This window comes from Indicator indicator, chromosome 23 (genome assembly GCF_027791375.1).
Source record: "Indicator indicator isolate 239-I01 chromosome 23, UM_Iind_1.1, whole genome shotgun sequence".
NCBI classification, from domain to species: Eukaryota; Metazoa; Chordata; class Aves; order Piciformes; family Indicatoridae; genus Indicator; species Indicator indicator.
Window position 1 is genome coordinate 15,247,551 of NC_072032.1, and position 14,504 is coordinate 15,262,054.

The following is a 14,504-nucleotide window of genomic DNA, read 5'->3' on the forward strand; positions in this document are numbered from 1 at the left end:
TTGGTTTGGTTTTTTAGAGGCTTTTTCTGCATAGCAACTTGCAACATAAATTAAAATCACCTTCCATTCTGACAGTTTCTTATTTTTACTTTGTCCTTTGTTCCCCAGAAAGGAAGGGGGAGCCTGCAATGGGCAAAAAGGGAAGGGTGCACTCTGGTAAAGTCTCTATTTCATCATGAATCCTACACAGTGCTTTCAATGCTTTTGGTTAAATGCATTGCCCTGGCTTGCTGTTCTGCATGTGGAGTTCAACAGTGCAAAGACAGCAAATAATGTTTTATTGTGCAGATTGTTGTGAAATTTTACGATGGTAGAGATCCCATTAGGGACAAATATGAAAGTAGCAAGCTTGTCTGATCTGTTGGTTGGCATGAAGTAATAAAGTAGTTGTAGCTCTTTTTGGGTGGAAGTATGAATCTTCACTGGTAGCCACTTATAAAATCATTATGAGACTTTGCCCTAGGGCAAAGAATGTTTGGCAAATACTAGATTTTTCAGGAACCAAGATATCCAAAATGGTGGTAGCTGATGTGGTTTCAGCACTTTATCCCTGTTCCATTCACAGGGGAAAGCTGGGCAAGTCTGAGTAGTATGAAAATAAAACACAGGTGGAAATGTGTGGAGGAGTTTCTTCTTTGAACTCTTAGTCCCGATTTCTGTGATAAGGTCTGCCTAAGGTCAAAGCCTGCCTAAATCCATTTTTAAATTCCCATTCTCTTCCAAAGGATTTAGAGCAGTCACCCCTTCCAGTCACTTTAACCTCCCTTTTACTGTAGCACATTTTCTTCTACAGGTATGAAGGCAAGTAATTAGGATAGAATAAAATAAAATTAAAATGATACAGTAACTCAGCCCAAACCTTTCAATAGCTAGGAGTTCTCCCATTCCATCTCTGTACTAGTTTGTTTGGCCCTGAGTCAAAGGTGGAAGTACTGACAAATTTCTTGTCAAAAGCATCGCTGGAGGAGGGTCAGCCTCCAAAGGTTTACAGCTGCACTTTGTACAGCTAATAACCCCTGGGCTAAATGCTTATCTTCCTTTATTTCAGTTATCTGAATTGGGGATGGAGGGAGGATGACATCTCTTGCCATTTGTGCAGCTTTTTTAGATTAATATTGCAGCTCCAAGAAAAATGAATAATTGGACTTTTGAGCAGAGACTGGAACCACAAAACCCATAGGGATTCCTCTAGCACTAGTCACTAGTTTGCATATTGCAAGTTAACTGCAATTCATGAAGGGTTCTGCTAAAAATAACTTCTGGGCTCAATTTTGGCTGGAAGGAGCTACTAGTTAAGAGGTCAGGGGAAGCTGATCCTTCAGGAGCTTTGTCTGTGTGAGACTACGTTGGCTGTTGTGAGGAAGTGACCCCATGTCTTCATGGCCTGTCCCTTGGCTGACTGGGGTAAAGGGGGTCATCTGGGGAAGGGGACATTTGCTGTGTTTTGTGACAGTCAGAGGCCAAGCAGTGGGTGCACATGTGAAGCTCTGCTGCCCACTGACAGCAGGCTCTGCAGCAGCTTGCCCTCCTCTGCAGCCAGGCATAACCCTACAAAGGGTGAGTCGGTTCAGAAGCAAACACCACCACATCACACCAGTTCTTATGTGTGATATCTTCATTTTCTTTTGTTTGCCTAAAATCATAGCCTCTCTTGCTAAAATCCCATCAGATGACTATGCTTCAGAATTACTTCCACATTATACTTTGTTTTAATATGAAAAATGCCAAGAGCTAGGCCTAAGAAAAAAAGGCTGACTCAGTTCCACTGAGCTCTGTCTGAAGAAAGTCTTATTTGAAGATGAGAGATGTGTTGGTAAGGCTGTCTGTCATCTCTAGTTTATTAAAAAAAAATTGCTAGGAGGCACTGAAGCTGTCCACTGCCTTTCCCTCTGTTCCTTCACTCAAAGGTGCTTCATTCACATCGACTTTACCATAGCGGTTTTGTGTAAAACAAGATTTGATTTTAGAGTATTCAGAGGTTACTGTTCTCTCCAGTGCTGCGCTGCAGACCTGTGTGTGCTCCACTGCAATTGCCTTCCCAGCCATTTTAGAGAGCAGAGAGGCTATGGTATGGAAATAGTGGTATGGAAATGCAGGCTTTTTTTGTCTTCCACCAGCAGCCACCACAACCCTTGGCATGGATATGGCAGGGAGTGTGCTCTCCTGTGCTGCTGCGGCAGTCTGGACTTCCCTCTGATCTGAGAGGTCCTGGTTCTGTGACTAAATGGACAGCTGGCAAAGCAGCAAGTCCCAAGTGCAGTGTGCCAGCTGGGTGCCAGCCTTAGTGAATGATAGAGGCATTTGAACAGCCTTGACTCCCACCAAATCCATATAGTTGCATCAGGGAATCTTTTTGGTACTCTAAGATGTTGAATCCATGGTGGTTGTTCCTAGGGTCATCCTTTTCAGATCCATCTCAGAAAAAGTCAGTAAAAACTAGATTGGTGGTATTGATGATGAATGAGGCTCCAGAGGTGCTCCAGGGAGGGTGGTGCAAGGTGGATGGTAATAGGGGTAAAGAGAAGGATCGGGGGGGGTGGGGGGTGGGTGTGCTCAGGGCCCTGCAGAGACTGCAGGCAGACCCAGGTTCTGTCTTTTATGGCTGAAGACGAAGGTGGCAATTGTTTGTCTCCAGAAGAGGTATGAGCATCCCAGACAGACTGGGAGGGGAGAAGAGGGGCACAGCTTCTGAGTGTGGGGGCGATGCACCCAACCACTGAACAGCAATACCAGAAGCCAGTTCCCTAAGTCTGATACTATTTGACATGAGCAAGTTGCAGGGTTTGGTGTCTTCCCAGGGACTTCAATGTGTGGATAAAGGGGGGGAAAAGAATTTTATGATTTGTTCTGTTTCAAGGAAGTATCAGCAGTGAGTGAGTAAAGGAGAGATGATGAAGATCTGTAACGGTCTGATCTTGACGTGGTCCTGCCTGCTCTGCCAACCTGCAAGTTGCAAAAGAGGAATCTGTCTCCTTGGCTTGTCTGGCCGTCCTTAAACAGCCAAAAGCCTCTCCAGGAAACCGATGTGTTTACATGGCTCCATTTCTCAAACATATAGGAGCAATAAATTTAAATGTAGATACTCTTTTACAGATTAGTTTCTCTCCAAAACAGTAACACCCAAGTGAAAGACATTGTTTATTCTGCTTTTCACAGGCCTGACAAGCTGGATTTTCCTTCAAATCATCACAAATGTGGGTCCTGGAGAACATATGCTCCAAATGTTGGGGGAAAACAAGTGGCAGTGAGTTTTTTATGTAATCAACTGGTGAGGCTTTGCTTTACTTGATTTAAAAATGAATAAGTGAAATAAGAGGGAGATGTTCAGGGAGACACAAGAAAAATTAGGAAGATTTCTTGTAATGGGTGCCTGTGCTCTTGCCTCACTTAGATGCTCCTGGAAGGTTCTACTAGGAGTTACAAAGAGTTGCATGTCTGCAAGCCCTGTTAACATTGATAATCAGCTAATCTGCACTCATAGTGAATATTCACAGTCAGGTCCATTTGCATGTGAACAAGCAAGTGATTTCCCCTGGCATTCAGTCCTGTTTATTTGAGACCTCAGTCTGCAGAGGCAGATGTGGCAAAGTTGAGCCTGGTGTGAGTAATGTCAGTTCCTCAGACAGCAGCCTGTGGCCCAGAGCTGGGCCAGGAATTAACTTGGCCCAGATCTGTTGAGTTTTTCAGGGAGCTGGTACAGAGAACCATTGTGGCTTTCCTGTGCTTAAAAAAAAAAAAAAAACAACAAAAACAACAAAACCCCCAAACCACAGGAATCCAAGCTCCCAACTGCCCCAGTAAAATGGGAGAGGACACATTGTTTTATTGAGTTGTTTAATTGCTGCACCAATGAACCCAGAAGTTTGAGGAGTTTGACTCACTGGCTTGTGCTATTGAGGGTGTACTCTGGGTAGGATGAACTGGATAAATAATGAAAAGAAACTGAGAAGGAAAAAAACCAAGAGATCAGCAAACAAATAGCAGAACAGAGAGAACAAACTGGAAAACAAATACAACAAATACAACAAATACAGGACTGTGCGAAAAATGAGAGTAAAGATGCACAGAAGGAAGATTTCTAATAAAAAATTAATAGGGTACATATACTTTATATAGAACACCATTCACACTAACACACCTTTGGAGTGCAGTTTGCACTTTTATATACAGCACTGGCTGATCTGCTGCTCTAAGTCCATTCACTCTTGGAGGGTTGAGCAGAAGGGGGTTGAGCTGGTGTGAGAATCTTGGCAAACTGGTTTGCAAATGTCAGCTTGCTGAAACTCTAGCACTGGTTTCATATACAAGTCTGGTTGTCCTTATTCCACTGGAAAAGTAGCAAAGTGCTGAAAATCAGCAAGAAATGTAGTCTTAAGGGCCAGGAAATAAATTCTTTGTTCCTCAGTGCCATGATGAAGGGACTAAGTTTTGGATTTCAAAATCATGAGGGCTCCAAAATGAGTAGCTTCTTTGAGAAATCTAAATTACAGGGAATAAAAACATGACCCTAGCTGGAAAATGCGAGTGGGAGAAGAGAAGGAAGAAATAAAATGAATGCTGAATCCAAGAAAAAATTAAGGACAGAGGGCTTGAAGACTTCCGTCTTTGAATTCTCTTCCCTGTTATTGCAGGCAGCCATACCTTCCAGTTCTGTTAAAAAATATATCAGGATTTGGGAATTCATGCCCAAATGCTGTTGGAAGGCTTGCCAGAACTTTCTTGAATTATGGCCCTTGAAGAAGAAAAGACAAAATTTGGGAATTGCTGAGACTAGGTACAGAGTAACCTGGAAACAGGGCAAATGCAGTGATCGAGGGGGTGGTCTGATGCTGGATATTTCAACAGGGCAGACTGGGTCAATCAGACCCACAGATGTTTGCCAGCTGCAAGAGGGTTTTCTTTGTATGGGTTTGTTATGGAACCAAATAACGTGTATGTGTTCAGGTATTGCCCCAGGAAAGATGTTTGTGCAATTCTTCCATGTTGTCAAAACACGAGGGGAGAGCATTGCTAAAGCTTCTAGGGAATGTTCAGAAGACAAGGTTTCCTTTGAGGAGAGCAGCTTAGGTGCTGGCTGGGTTTCACAGGCTTCATTTATAAGTGCTGAGGCTGCGCCATTTCCAAACTACACCACTACTGCAACAACTGCCTGCCTTGCTTTTCTCCTCTTACAGGCAGTATGCTCAAAAGATCACATTACAGCATGAAAAAAAGATCCTGCTGAGTAAATTTTTACTATGGCTGGGGCTAGACACTTGGATTTGAGAAAAAACATAAAATAAAGTCTTTCCAAACAATGGGAAATCCTTGTTGAAACTTCGCAGTCTTTTGTAGTTGGACTCATGCTTGGCATCCCTTCCAGGTAATGCTGGAACTGGCAGCAAAATTCAAGCTGTAATGTGGACAGGGCCATAGAAAACCTCTGGAGGACTCTGTTATTATTACCTAGTGCTTGCACTGTCTACAGTGCACTAAGAAAGTTCTCCAATCTCCAAAGCTTGTATGGTGAGAGCACCACTAAAGCCACAGTTTATATTTATCAGTTAACTTGCTAATTTGAAGGAAAAGCAGTGAAGTGGAAATGTAGAAAATAGAAACAACACAAGCAGGTCAAAATATCCAAAACAGCAATATGAAATGTTCCAGTGTAAATACATTTCTATAAAAGGTGTGAATGAAACTTCAAAAAAAACAGATGATGGATTCGGCACAGTCAATGAACACAATTATAAGTAGGTATTGAAAGAGAATATTCCACCAGCCATGGATCCACAGATAACAATTAATACGAACCAACTCCACTCCAGGCAGGTGGATGCCCAGCATTATTTCACAGTTGACTGTTCAGGGGGTAGAGGTACACACCTTTGCCCCAGATCTTAATAATTTACTGCAGTTTTATCATTAAATCGGCATATAATTGGGAAGGAAATTATTTTATTTTTAGTCATGAGAGCAAAGCAATACCATTAATTTAATCATTCCTAGGAAAGGCTTTCTGTAGTCATTCAGTATTTTGCTGTTTGTTTTTGTTTTTTTTTTTAATTAAGTAAAAACAATGCCATTTTTGTCATCTGTGCATGGTGAAAATATGAGAGTGTGATGTGATTTGCAACTTAAGCACAAGCTGGGAAAACTGTGCATTTTATCAGGACTAGCAATAAGGAATTACAAGAGAACACAAACAAGCTAAGAATGTATCTGAGACCTCCTGCCATTTCTGAAGTTTCCGATGTGTGTGGGGAAAAGGCTGTTTCAAGAATTGTACTTCTTTTTATTTATTTTTTCTCTCAGCAAAATCACCATAGTCTTGTATAATAATTGAATTCATTTAGCCTTTAGAGTATTCAAGTTTGCAAATAACAATGAAAATGAATATTTCATGACAAGTAGGATGATCAATTATGGTTTTGTGACTTTGAGTGGTAGCCCAGCACGACAGAGCCAGCGCTTCATTTCAGGAGACTTTTTGCACCCAGCTAATTAAAACCTCTGCAACTTAAGAAAATAAGCAGGCAGGTGGGGATAGTTAAACAAGACCTTTATTTGTGTTATTTTGTTGGTTGTTTTGTTGTTTTTTTTTCCTCTGTGGTGAGGAGTGTTTTGCAGTTCAGTTGGGTACCTGGAGTTTGTTGTGTATACACTGCAAAGGGACATCATAAACCGGTTGCACCTGCAGCAGCCCCTGTTGTCTGGGAAAGGGTTTGACGGCGTGTCCAGCTTTTCACACAAGAGGTTGTTGGGTTTTTTCAATGAGAAAACGTCGAGTCCAGGTCAGAAGGGTTGGTGAATGGTGTTTATACAGAAATGCAGCCTGAGGCAGTGGTGCTTATAGGAGAAAAAGCAGGTGGGGGTCTGAAGAGTTATGGGCAGGACTGTGGCAGTTGCTTGTAACAGCCCTGGCTTCTAAAGGGAATAGCCAAGGAGAGAGAGAGAAGCGATTGAAGAGCAGCTGAGAAATACTGTTATCTAGCTGGGAACAGGATCAGGCCCCCTCTGTGTAGCAGGTGAGATAACTGTATGAATGTTTTTTATAGCTGCTTACCCCATTCCGGAGAAATGCCTGGTGGTGGGGAGGCAGGGGGGTGGGTGTTGTTTGCTGATGCGTTTGGTGTGGAAAAACTAACTGGAGTTGCAATTACCGACGAGAAACCATTAACCTAACCAAAATCCGAGACTGGGGGGAAAAAAAAAAAAAAAAAGAAAGTCGGATGGTGGTGTAACTTTTGCCGAACTCCGGGAAAGACCCTCCGAAAGAAGCAGCGCCGGGGAGCTAGTGCGGGTGGCTGTAAAGGTTGGACACGGGCTGCTGGGAGCACGCAGGCTGTAGCTCGGCTTGGAGTTACTTCACTTTTTCTTTATAATAAGCAGAGCTCTGCCTGTTGTTTTCTTGCGAGGGGGGGGAGGGGGGAGGAGGGAGGAGGAGGGGAAGCGAATTGGGGGAGAGAGAGACGGGGTGGATTGGTGTGGAAAGCAAGTCAAGAAATTCAAAGAGATGGGGAGGGCTGGGAGGTATTCTGTGGCTGGAGCGGAGTGTCGGGGGTGTGGCGTGGAAATGCGCTTTGAATCGCAGCGTGGAGCCGCGGCCGGCGAGGTCTGAGCGGGTTTTGCAAAGATTTACTTGACTTGAGGCTGGGTCTGCCCCTGGGTGACGTCACGGGCTGGAGCAGCGGCACCGGCAGGCTGGGTGAGTGACAGCCCAGCCTACTTTTTAATAGCTTTGTCATGTGACAGGGAACAGTAGTAAGACAGGTGCCTTCGGTTCACTCTCAGAGAGGGTCTCGTTGCCTGCATGAGTGTCTGCTGCCTGCCTGCCTCTGGACTGTAGTTTGCCAGCTTTCCTGCCGTCGCTCGCAGCTGGATGGCGTGGGACATGTGCAACCAGGACTCTCTATGGAGTGATTTCGAGGTGAGGGGTGCACGGCGTGGGTGACGCGTGGGGCGCGGGCGCTCTGCGGGGCCGGGGGCTCCCCGGGGGCCGGCAGGGCGGCTGAGGCAGCCTACTTTGCAAACAGTCCGAATCTTATCTTAACTCCAGTAAGTTTGCTATTTTAAGGTTACTCTGCGATGCCTTGAGCAAATCAAAGCTGAGCTCCTGTCATCAGTATCTCCTGCAGTTGGAAACTATTTTCATGTGCCTCTGGCTCGCTTTCCTGTCATATGCAATATTTATGCTCTAAGATATTGATATGAATCGGTGTCTGAAGTCTTTCCAGTGGCGTTTAGTGGCCTGGTTGGAAAAATGCCATGTTTATTTGGAATAAGATAAACATTATTTTATTCCCCCCCCGCCCCCCCCCCAAAAAAAAAAGAAAAAAAAAAAGACAAGAAAAAAGAATTAAAAAAAAAAGAAGTTGAAATTAACCAAGGGCTTCATATTTTATTTGCTTGTTTCACTGTGCTCTGTGGAAGGCTTTTTCCTTTTTTGTCAGCTGCAGAATTCAAACACGCACACACAAGAATGAATACCCTGTTGTTTGGCTTTCGATGCTTTTAAAAGAGATTTCTGGAAGGAGACGTTTCCCTGCTTCTTGTGGCATTGGAATAATGACGCTGTAGCTAACATCTGTCCCGTAGAGCAGGGTTTGCAGTGGGTCCAACAAATGGTTAAATCCCACTGCACAGCAGAGACAACAGGATGAACCAGGAGAATAGAGTTTATGCAGGACTGTGTGAACTGCTACTGCTGCTGCCGCTGCCGCCGCCGCTGCTTGTGTAAAAATAGATGGCAATACATCAAATCCACAGCTTCTGCTGGCTACAATTCATAACGGAGGAAAAAAAAAAGGGGGCAAGCAGCTCCCTGGTAATCTCTGGAGTATAAAGTGAGGTTTGAGGATTTCTGCATGTTTGCATTCAGCAAAATGGAGCATTACCTGAAAGTTCAGGCAACTTGCGAAGCGAGGCAAACTTTCTTTGGACCCCATGGAGAGGAATCCCAAATACAGACCTCCATAAAGGAACTGACCCTCTGGCTGCAAGCTTGGAATAAGTGCTTAAAATGTTCCCCTCAGGCAACGGGGGAGGGAAAAAAACAGGTTACAGGCAATGTTTTTTAAGTAAGATGTTCTTGCCATAGAGAGATACCCATCTAAAGTAAAAGCGTTATGGTGTTCTCCAGTATATTTCTCCTATCTGATGGAGCATGCGTGCGGATTCTCAAGTTTTTCTGTCGTGTTTTACATATTCACAGCTTGCCATTGTGTCCACTTATTTCTGTTTGCATATTGCAATTGCTCTTATCTTGTTTTGATTTCTTGGTAGAGTGGAATAGATATGGATAATTCATATGTCCTGTAGCTATTATGAGTCAAGGCTGTAAGTGGATGACTTGCTGGCTCCGAAGTCCTAATTGTTTCTGAGTAGCTGGAGTATCCTGTGGGTTGTTGTCTGGCTTGTAGCATGGGTCTCAGCTGCCGTAGCTTCATTTTTCCATCATGTATTATTCCTAATGCTGCTAGGAGCTGATTGAGGAACCAGCTTATATGGAAATACTGAAGATTTATTTTAATCACTGGAGTTCCTGCAGTAATTTCAAGCTAGTAACAGAATAGATAACTTATGTCAATGACTTTTTCATAGTGTGGAGAAAAGGAATTTTAAAAAGGTTTGATCTTCATATTAATTGTGTGGTAGGTGGATTAACTCTGGGTAGGATTTTACCAATGTGCTCCTGCATTGCACTTCCTATAGCAATACAGTAGCATCTGTATGCTTCTCTGGCTCAGGGGATCACCTTCACTGATCTAAAATATTGCAGGTGGCAGGCACTGGAGGAAGCTTGCATTTTTTGAACCATGAATATTTGTTGTCAATGTGAAATGCATTATATTCTCACTCACATAATGACAGGACAGCGTGTTGCTTAATAAAGGCCTGCATCACTGTAACAGATCAGCATCCCCAGTGCTTCACAGCTTAATGAAGGTGATGTACAGTAAGGTTGCAAAGATTGATAGAGAGAATCCACATGACACACATTCTGTGAAGTCTCTCCTTCTTTCCTTGGTTCATTCCCTTGGCTGTTTGAAAAACTTGTTAAAAATGAAATGCAGATTATTTTTTCATTAGTGTAATTAATATGGCAGAAGTCCAGTCTTTTAATTTTTTCTTCCTTTTTTTTTTTTTTAATTTACCTTCAAAGGCACAAAACCATCCAAAAGGTTAATGGAGAATTATACTTAATTATAATGATTCATTATCGTCAGTGCAGTTAAGCTAATTTATTGTTTGTGCCTGAACTAAGAGGAAAAAAAAAAGTCTGTTGGGGTGAAATAATGTGCAGTAATTAGCCTTTTGTGTTTAGTGACTGCTTTATCCTAAATGTTACTATAAGACTAAAGCTATAGTTACGGAATAACTCTCGTATCAGATAAAGGTGGGCAGACAGTAAAATGTTTGCTAGCAATGCAGGTGCACCTGTTACAGATGTAGAGGCAAACAGTAAATATCAGCGTGTCAGATGAGGACAGTTTTAGGACTTGGATTGTTAAATCTGGCATCATCCAAAGGCCAGATTAATAACAGGAACACTTGCTACTAATGTGTCTCAGATTAGAAGCATAATGTCATATTCAGAGGCATTGATTTTAATATCATGTCAACATTGGCAAGAGCGTATATACTTCATTTCATCAATTTGTTTAGGTGGCAATGCAGTCACTACAGACAAATGAAAGCTGCGATGAGCAGGATTAGTATTGTTTTTAATATCATTGTTTATGTTGCTTCAGAAGCACACTGAAGGAACTTAAAAATGCAGATTACCAAGAGTAAACATGTTTAAGTGAGTGGTTCACAGAGTGAAGCTATTTTTACAAAAGAAAGCAGGATACTTTGGAAATCTACAGTATCAGTTACAAGGTACTGACCTCCGCAACACAAACCTGAGAATGATACTGAGAATCTACCTTTTCACTAAAAACTAGATTATCCCTTAATGAGATCAGAGATTTTGGCCAAGTGTCATAAAAGGTCATCTCTGCATTACAAGATTGCTACCGGAACGTTGTGTCTTGCATCGAAGAAGAGGAAACTCTCTAATATTTTTCCTTTTTTTTTTTTTTTTTTCCTTTCCCCGATGACCAAAATAATTATAAAATATCGTGTGTCATGAAAATTCCTTAAGTGGGGTTTGACTTCTTAAAGTTCTGCAGCCCCTTAATAATAGGGAGAAAAGCAGCTGCTATTTCGGAACCTCATTTTGTAACCTCTCAGCTGCCTTGCCCCTTGGCCTATTCCATGATTATCTTGTAGAGTCCTGGTAGATGTAGAAGTTGTCTGGTAAATTATAGCTCACACCAGCTGCACCAAGCCTTTGTGCCAACAGACGAAATCTTTGCTCAGGGCTGCGCTGCTGCATCCAGCCCGCGTGCTGCAGACACGCCGAGATTCCCAGGGACAAAAGCCTCAATGAAATACACCTTCAGCAGCTCTCACTTGCACTGGTGTAAAAGGCAGGCCTTGCAAGAGTGACATAACCAGCACTGAGCAATTCACATCCGTGGATGTTGTGTTTGTGCCCTACAGACATCTGTCTGCAGAAAGTGGCACTTTCTGTGTTGACTTCAGTCCAAGTAGCTGTTGGGAAGTCATTGAGGCTGCCCAGTCAACGGACAGGACTCAAGGAGGGCCTTCTGTTGGCCATCCTTAATGCAATGCTAGAAATACTCAGGATAGGAGTCCTTAGACTCAGTTGAGTTTAAATGGGTTTAACCATTCAGTGCCTGGTGCCTTGGCAGCTTCATGGGGTTCTGCAGTATGCCCTCGTCCACGTTGATCTTCGGGGGTAAGTTACAAGGGTATGAGGTGTGGTGCAGGAGGAATTGCTTAATGGAGCAGCATTGATGTATGGGAGTCTGCTGCTTGCCAAGCTGTTACTACATGTTTTCCATAATTAGGAAATGGTTTTTTCCATAATTAGGAAATGGTTTTGGTGCATATTCTAACATTTCAATTGCCATGCTGAAGTGAACGTGTGTTATTAATTTTTCTTCCTTAGTAGGTCAGTCAATACACTATCTAGCTTGATAGTAGCATATAAAAGGACACTTATTCCAGGTGTATTTGTATATATCACTACTCTCTTTGTAAAGTCAGGGAGACAAAAACGTTTTGCAGTACTGAGGAGAATCCATGCAGACTAGACTCTCTTTGCTACCTCAGACAAATTGTTTCACAGACCTTTTACATTAGGATTACTGAATCAGGGACTGCCAGAGGAGGAAAATCTGTTTGGTTTCCTTGCTGCAGCCACTGTCTGGGGGCATTTAGGGAACTGACTGGGTCAAACAGGTGAAAGGCTGCATGAATTAGTTGTATGGGGCTATTTCAGAACATACATTGACTGGTTGCCAGCACCGTGATGTGTGTCTGGGTGGTTGTGGTCAGTGCGTCATCAAGTGCAGTGAGGAAAGAGCACAGGAGTGTCACTGACCTGTACTCCCTTATGCCCATCATGACTTGACCCTCAAGGATTAGTGAGGATCTGTAGAAGTGAAAGTGTGACTATCTCCAGCTTGAGCTAGCCTCCGGGGCTGAAGGCTCTAACAGGCTGTGCCTCTTTAACCTGAATGAATCAGGAAATGCATGACAGATACTGCCCAGAGGTATTCATCTGTAACTCCTACCTGTGCTGGTGCACTCTGAAGCAGGAGAAATAAGGCCATGGTTTGGCCTCTGCTGTTTAATTTCATAAACTTTTGAACTTGATTGTTATCAAAGAGTATAGAGAAAAGAAAATTTGCCTTTGGACAGAGATGTAGTAGAGAAGGAAGCTTATGCACTCCTGTTTCCCACTCTACTTTGCATGCCTGCATAGAGCTAACAATGTTCTCATACTTAGTTACTTAGTTCTTTTCCAGCAAACAAAGTCAATTCTAGTGACCCTGTACCATGCCTTAATCGAGGCTTAATTCTTATCACATGATATTAAAGTTAGTAGATTCCCAGTAATTAATAAACTATTTCTGTGTTGCTCTTTCCTGCAGTGTGCTGCTCTGGTTGGTGAAGACCAGCCTCTTTGCCCAGATCTCCCAGAACTTGACCTCTCTGAACTAGATGTGAATGACTTGGATGCCGACAGCTTTCTGGGGGGACTCAAGTGGTACAGCGACCAGTCAGAGATCATCTCCAATCAGTACAGCAATGAACCTGCCAATATTTTCGAGGTAAGGCAAGGTGATGCAAGTGCACGTTGCTTGGGTTTATTTCTATATTTTTTTTTTTTGTCCAGTGGACAACAGTTTTACTATTCTTCCCCTCTTAAGAGACAACAAAGGTGGTAATGTGTGTTACAGTTTCTGACTGGCACCCTTAATCTTCATGATCAAAACCAGGCCTGCAATCTGGAGAGAGAGGGGAAGAAAAGCCTTGAAAGGAATTAAATGGAACATTTAATCTGTGGAAGAAAATGGATAAAAAGTGCCTAGAGTGCACTGCCCCGTGGTGTCATGGCAAGGAGTTGCACAGTTGTCAGCTACAAAGAAGAAACAAAAGTTGAAACCTATTTGTTGTTTTCCACTTGTATTCTCCAGCAAGAACAGGAGTGCAGCACAGCAGCTACCTGATGAGTAGCTGGAGCAGCTCTAGTAAAGGTTTTTACCTCTCAGGGCTTTAGCGTGCAAGGCACTTGCACACAAATTGAGAGGTCCTCGTAGTTGATATGTGGGGAAGAAAAAGGGTAAATGTGACAGGGAAAGCAGTCAGAACTGTCAGTAGCTCAGGAACAAGCACAAAATTTGAGATGTTTCGTAGATCTTCTTGTGGAGAGCAGTCTTAAAGTAAAAGTTGAAGGGTGGTGCAGGACATTTAAATGTTGTCTTTACAATTCTACCTTGAGGATCAAGTTGGTTGAGAAGATGGTTGCTATGTCTTTATTTCGGTCTCCAATCTTTCTTTGTTGTTGTTGTGTAACACCTTCACGATTCTCTGCCTTGTAACCACAAGGGTGAGGCCACTGCGCCCCTCCTGAGCCCTAAACTCCTTCCCTCCTTGATGATAAGAGATGCCATAGAGTGTCCACTGAGTGGGAAATTGGACAATAAATTGATAGCTGGCAGGAGGAGCTTGTGCAACAGCAAGCCACTGGTGTTCTCACCGGTCAGGTACTGGAGCTCCAGGAAGTATGGAGGAAGTGCCTTGAGGAAGCCCCAAATTGTCATGGTGGAGTTGAAAGCCTAGAAAGGTTTAACTGAAACAGTATAATAAAACTATCACCTAAGGTGTCCTGAATAAAATTTTTCTTTTTTTTATATACAGCTCCAAACCCACAGTGATGTCTCTGATGTAGATGAAGTTACTCTGAATTTATACCAGGGTAACTGATACCTGAAACTGGTCTTCTCTATTAAATTTCTCTATTCAATTTCTATCATTTACACCCAAGTCACTTGGAATTAATTCTATTAAAATCAAACCAAAATTAGCCCTGCAAAGCCCTGTGCTTAGGTTCTTGATTTTTATTAGTTGTATAATGTTCCACACCTTGTTCTACAAAGTTTCCA

The 14,504-nt window shown here is 42.8% G+C and overlaps 1 protein-coding gene across 2 annotated transcripts in view; it reads left to right on the top strand.

The window, feature by feature from the left end:
- PPARGC1A (PPARG coactivator 1 alpha) overlaps positions 1 to 14,504 on the top strand; it is a 347,667-nt gene that overhangs the window by 280,617 nt on the left and 52,546 nt on the right. Inside the window, exons 1-2 of one of the 2 annotated variants that reach the window (XM_054391580.1) lie at positions 7,862 to 7,909; positions 12,990 to 13,169. In XM_054391580.1, the coding sequence (XP_054247555.1) occupies positions 7,862 to 7,909; positions 12,990 to 13,169 (228 nt within the window). Of the gene's footprint in view, positions 1 to 7,861; positions 7,910 to 12,989; positions 13,170 to 14,504 lie in introns of those variants that run through there. The other variant, XM_054391579.1, reaches the window with a different exon arrangement.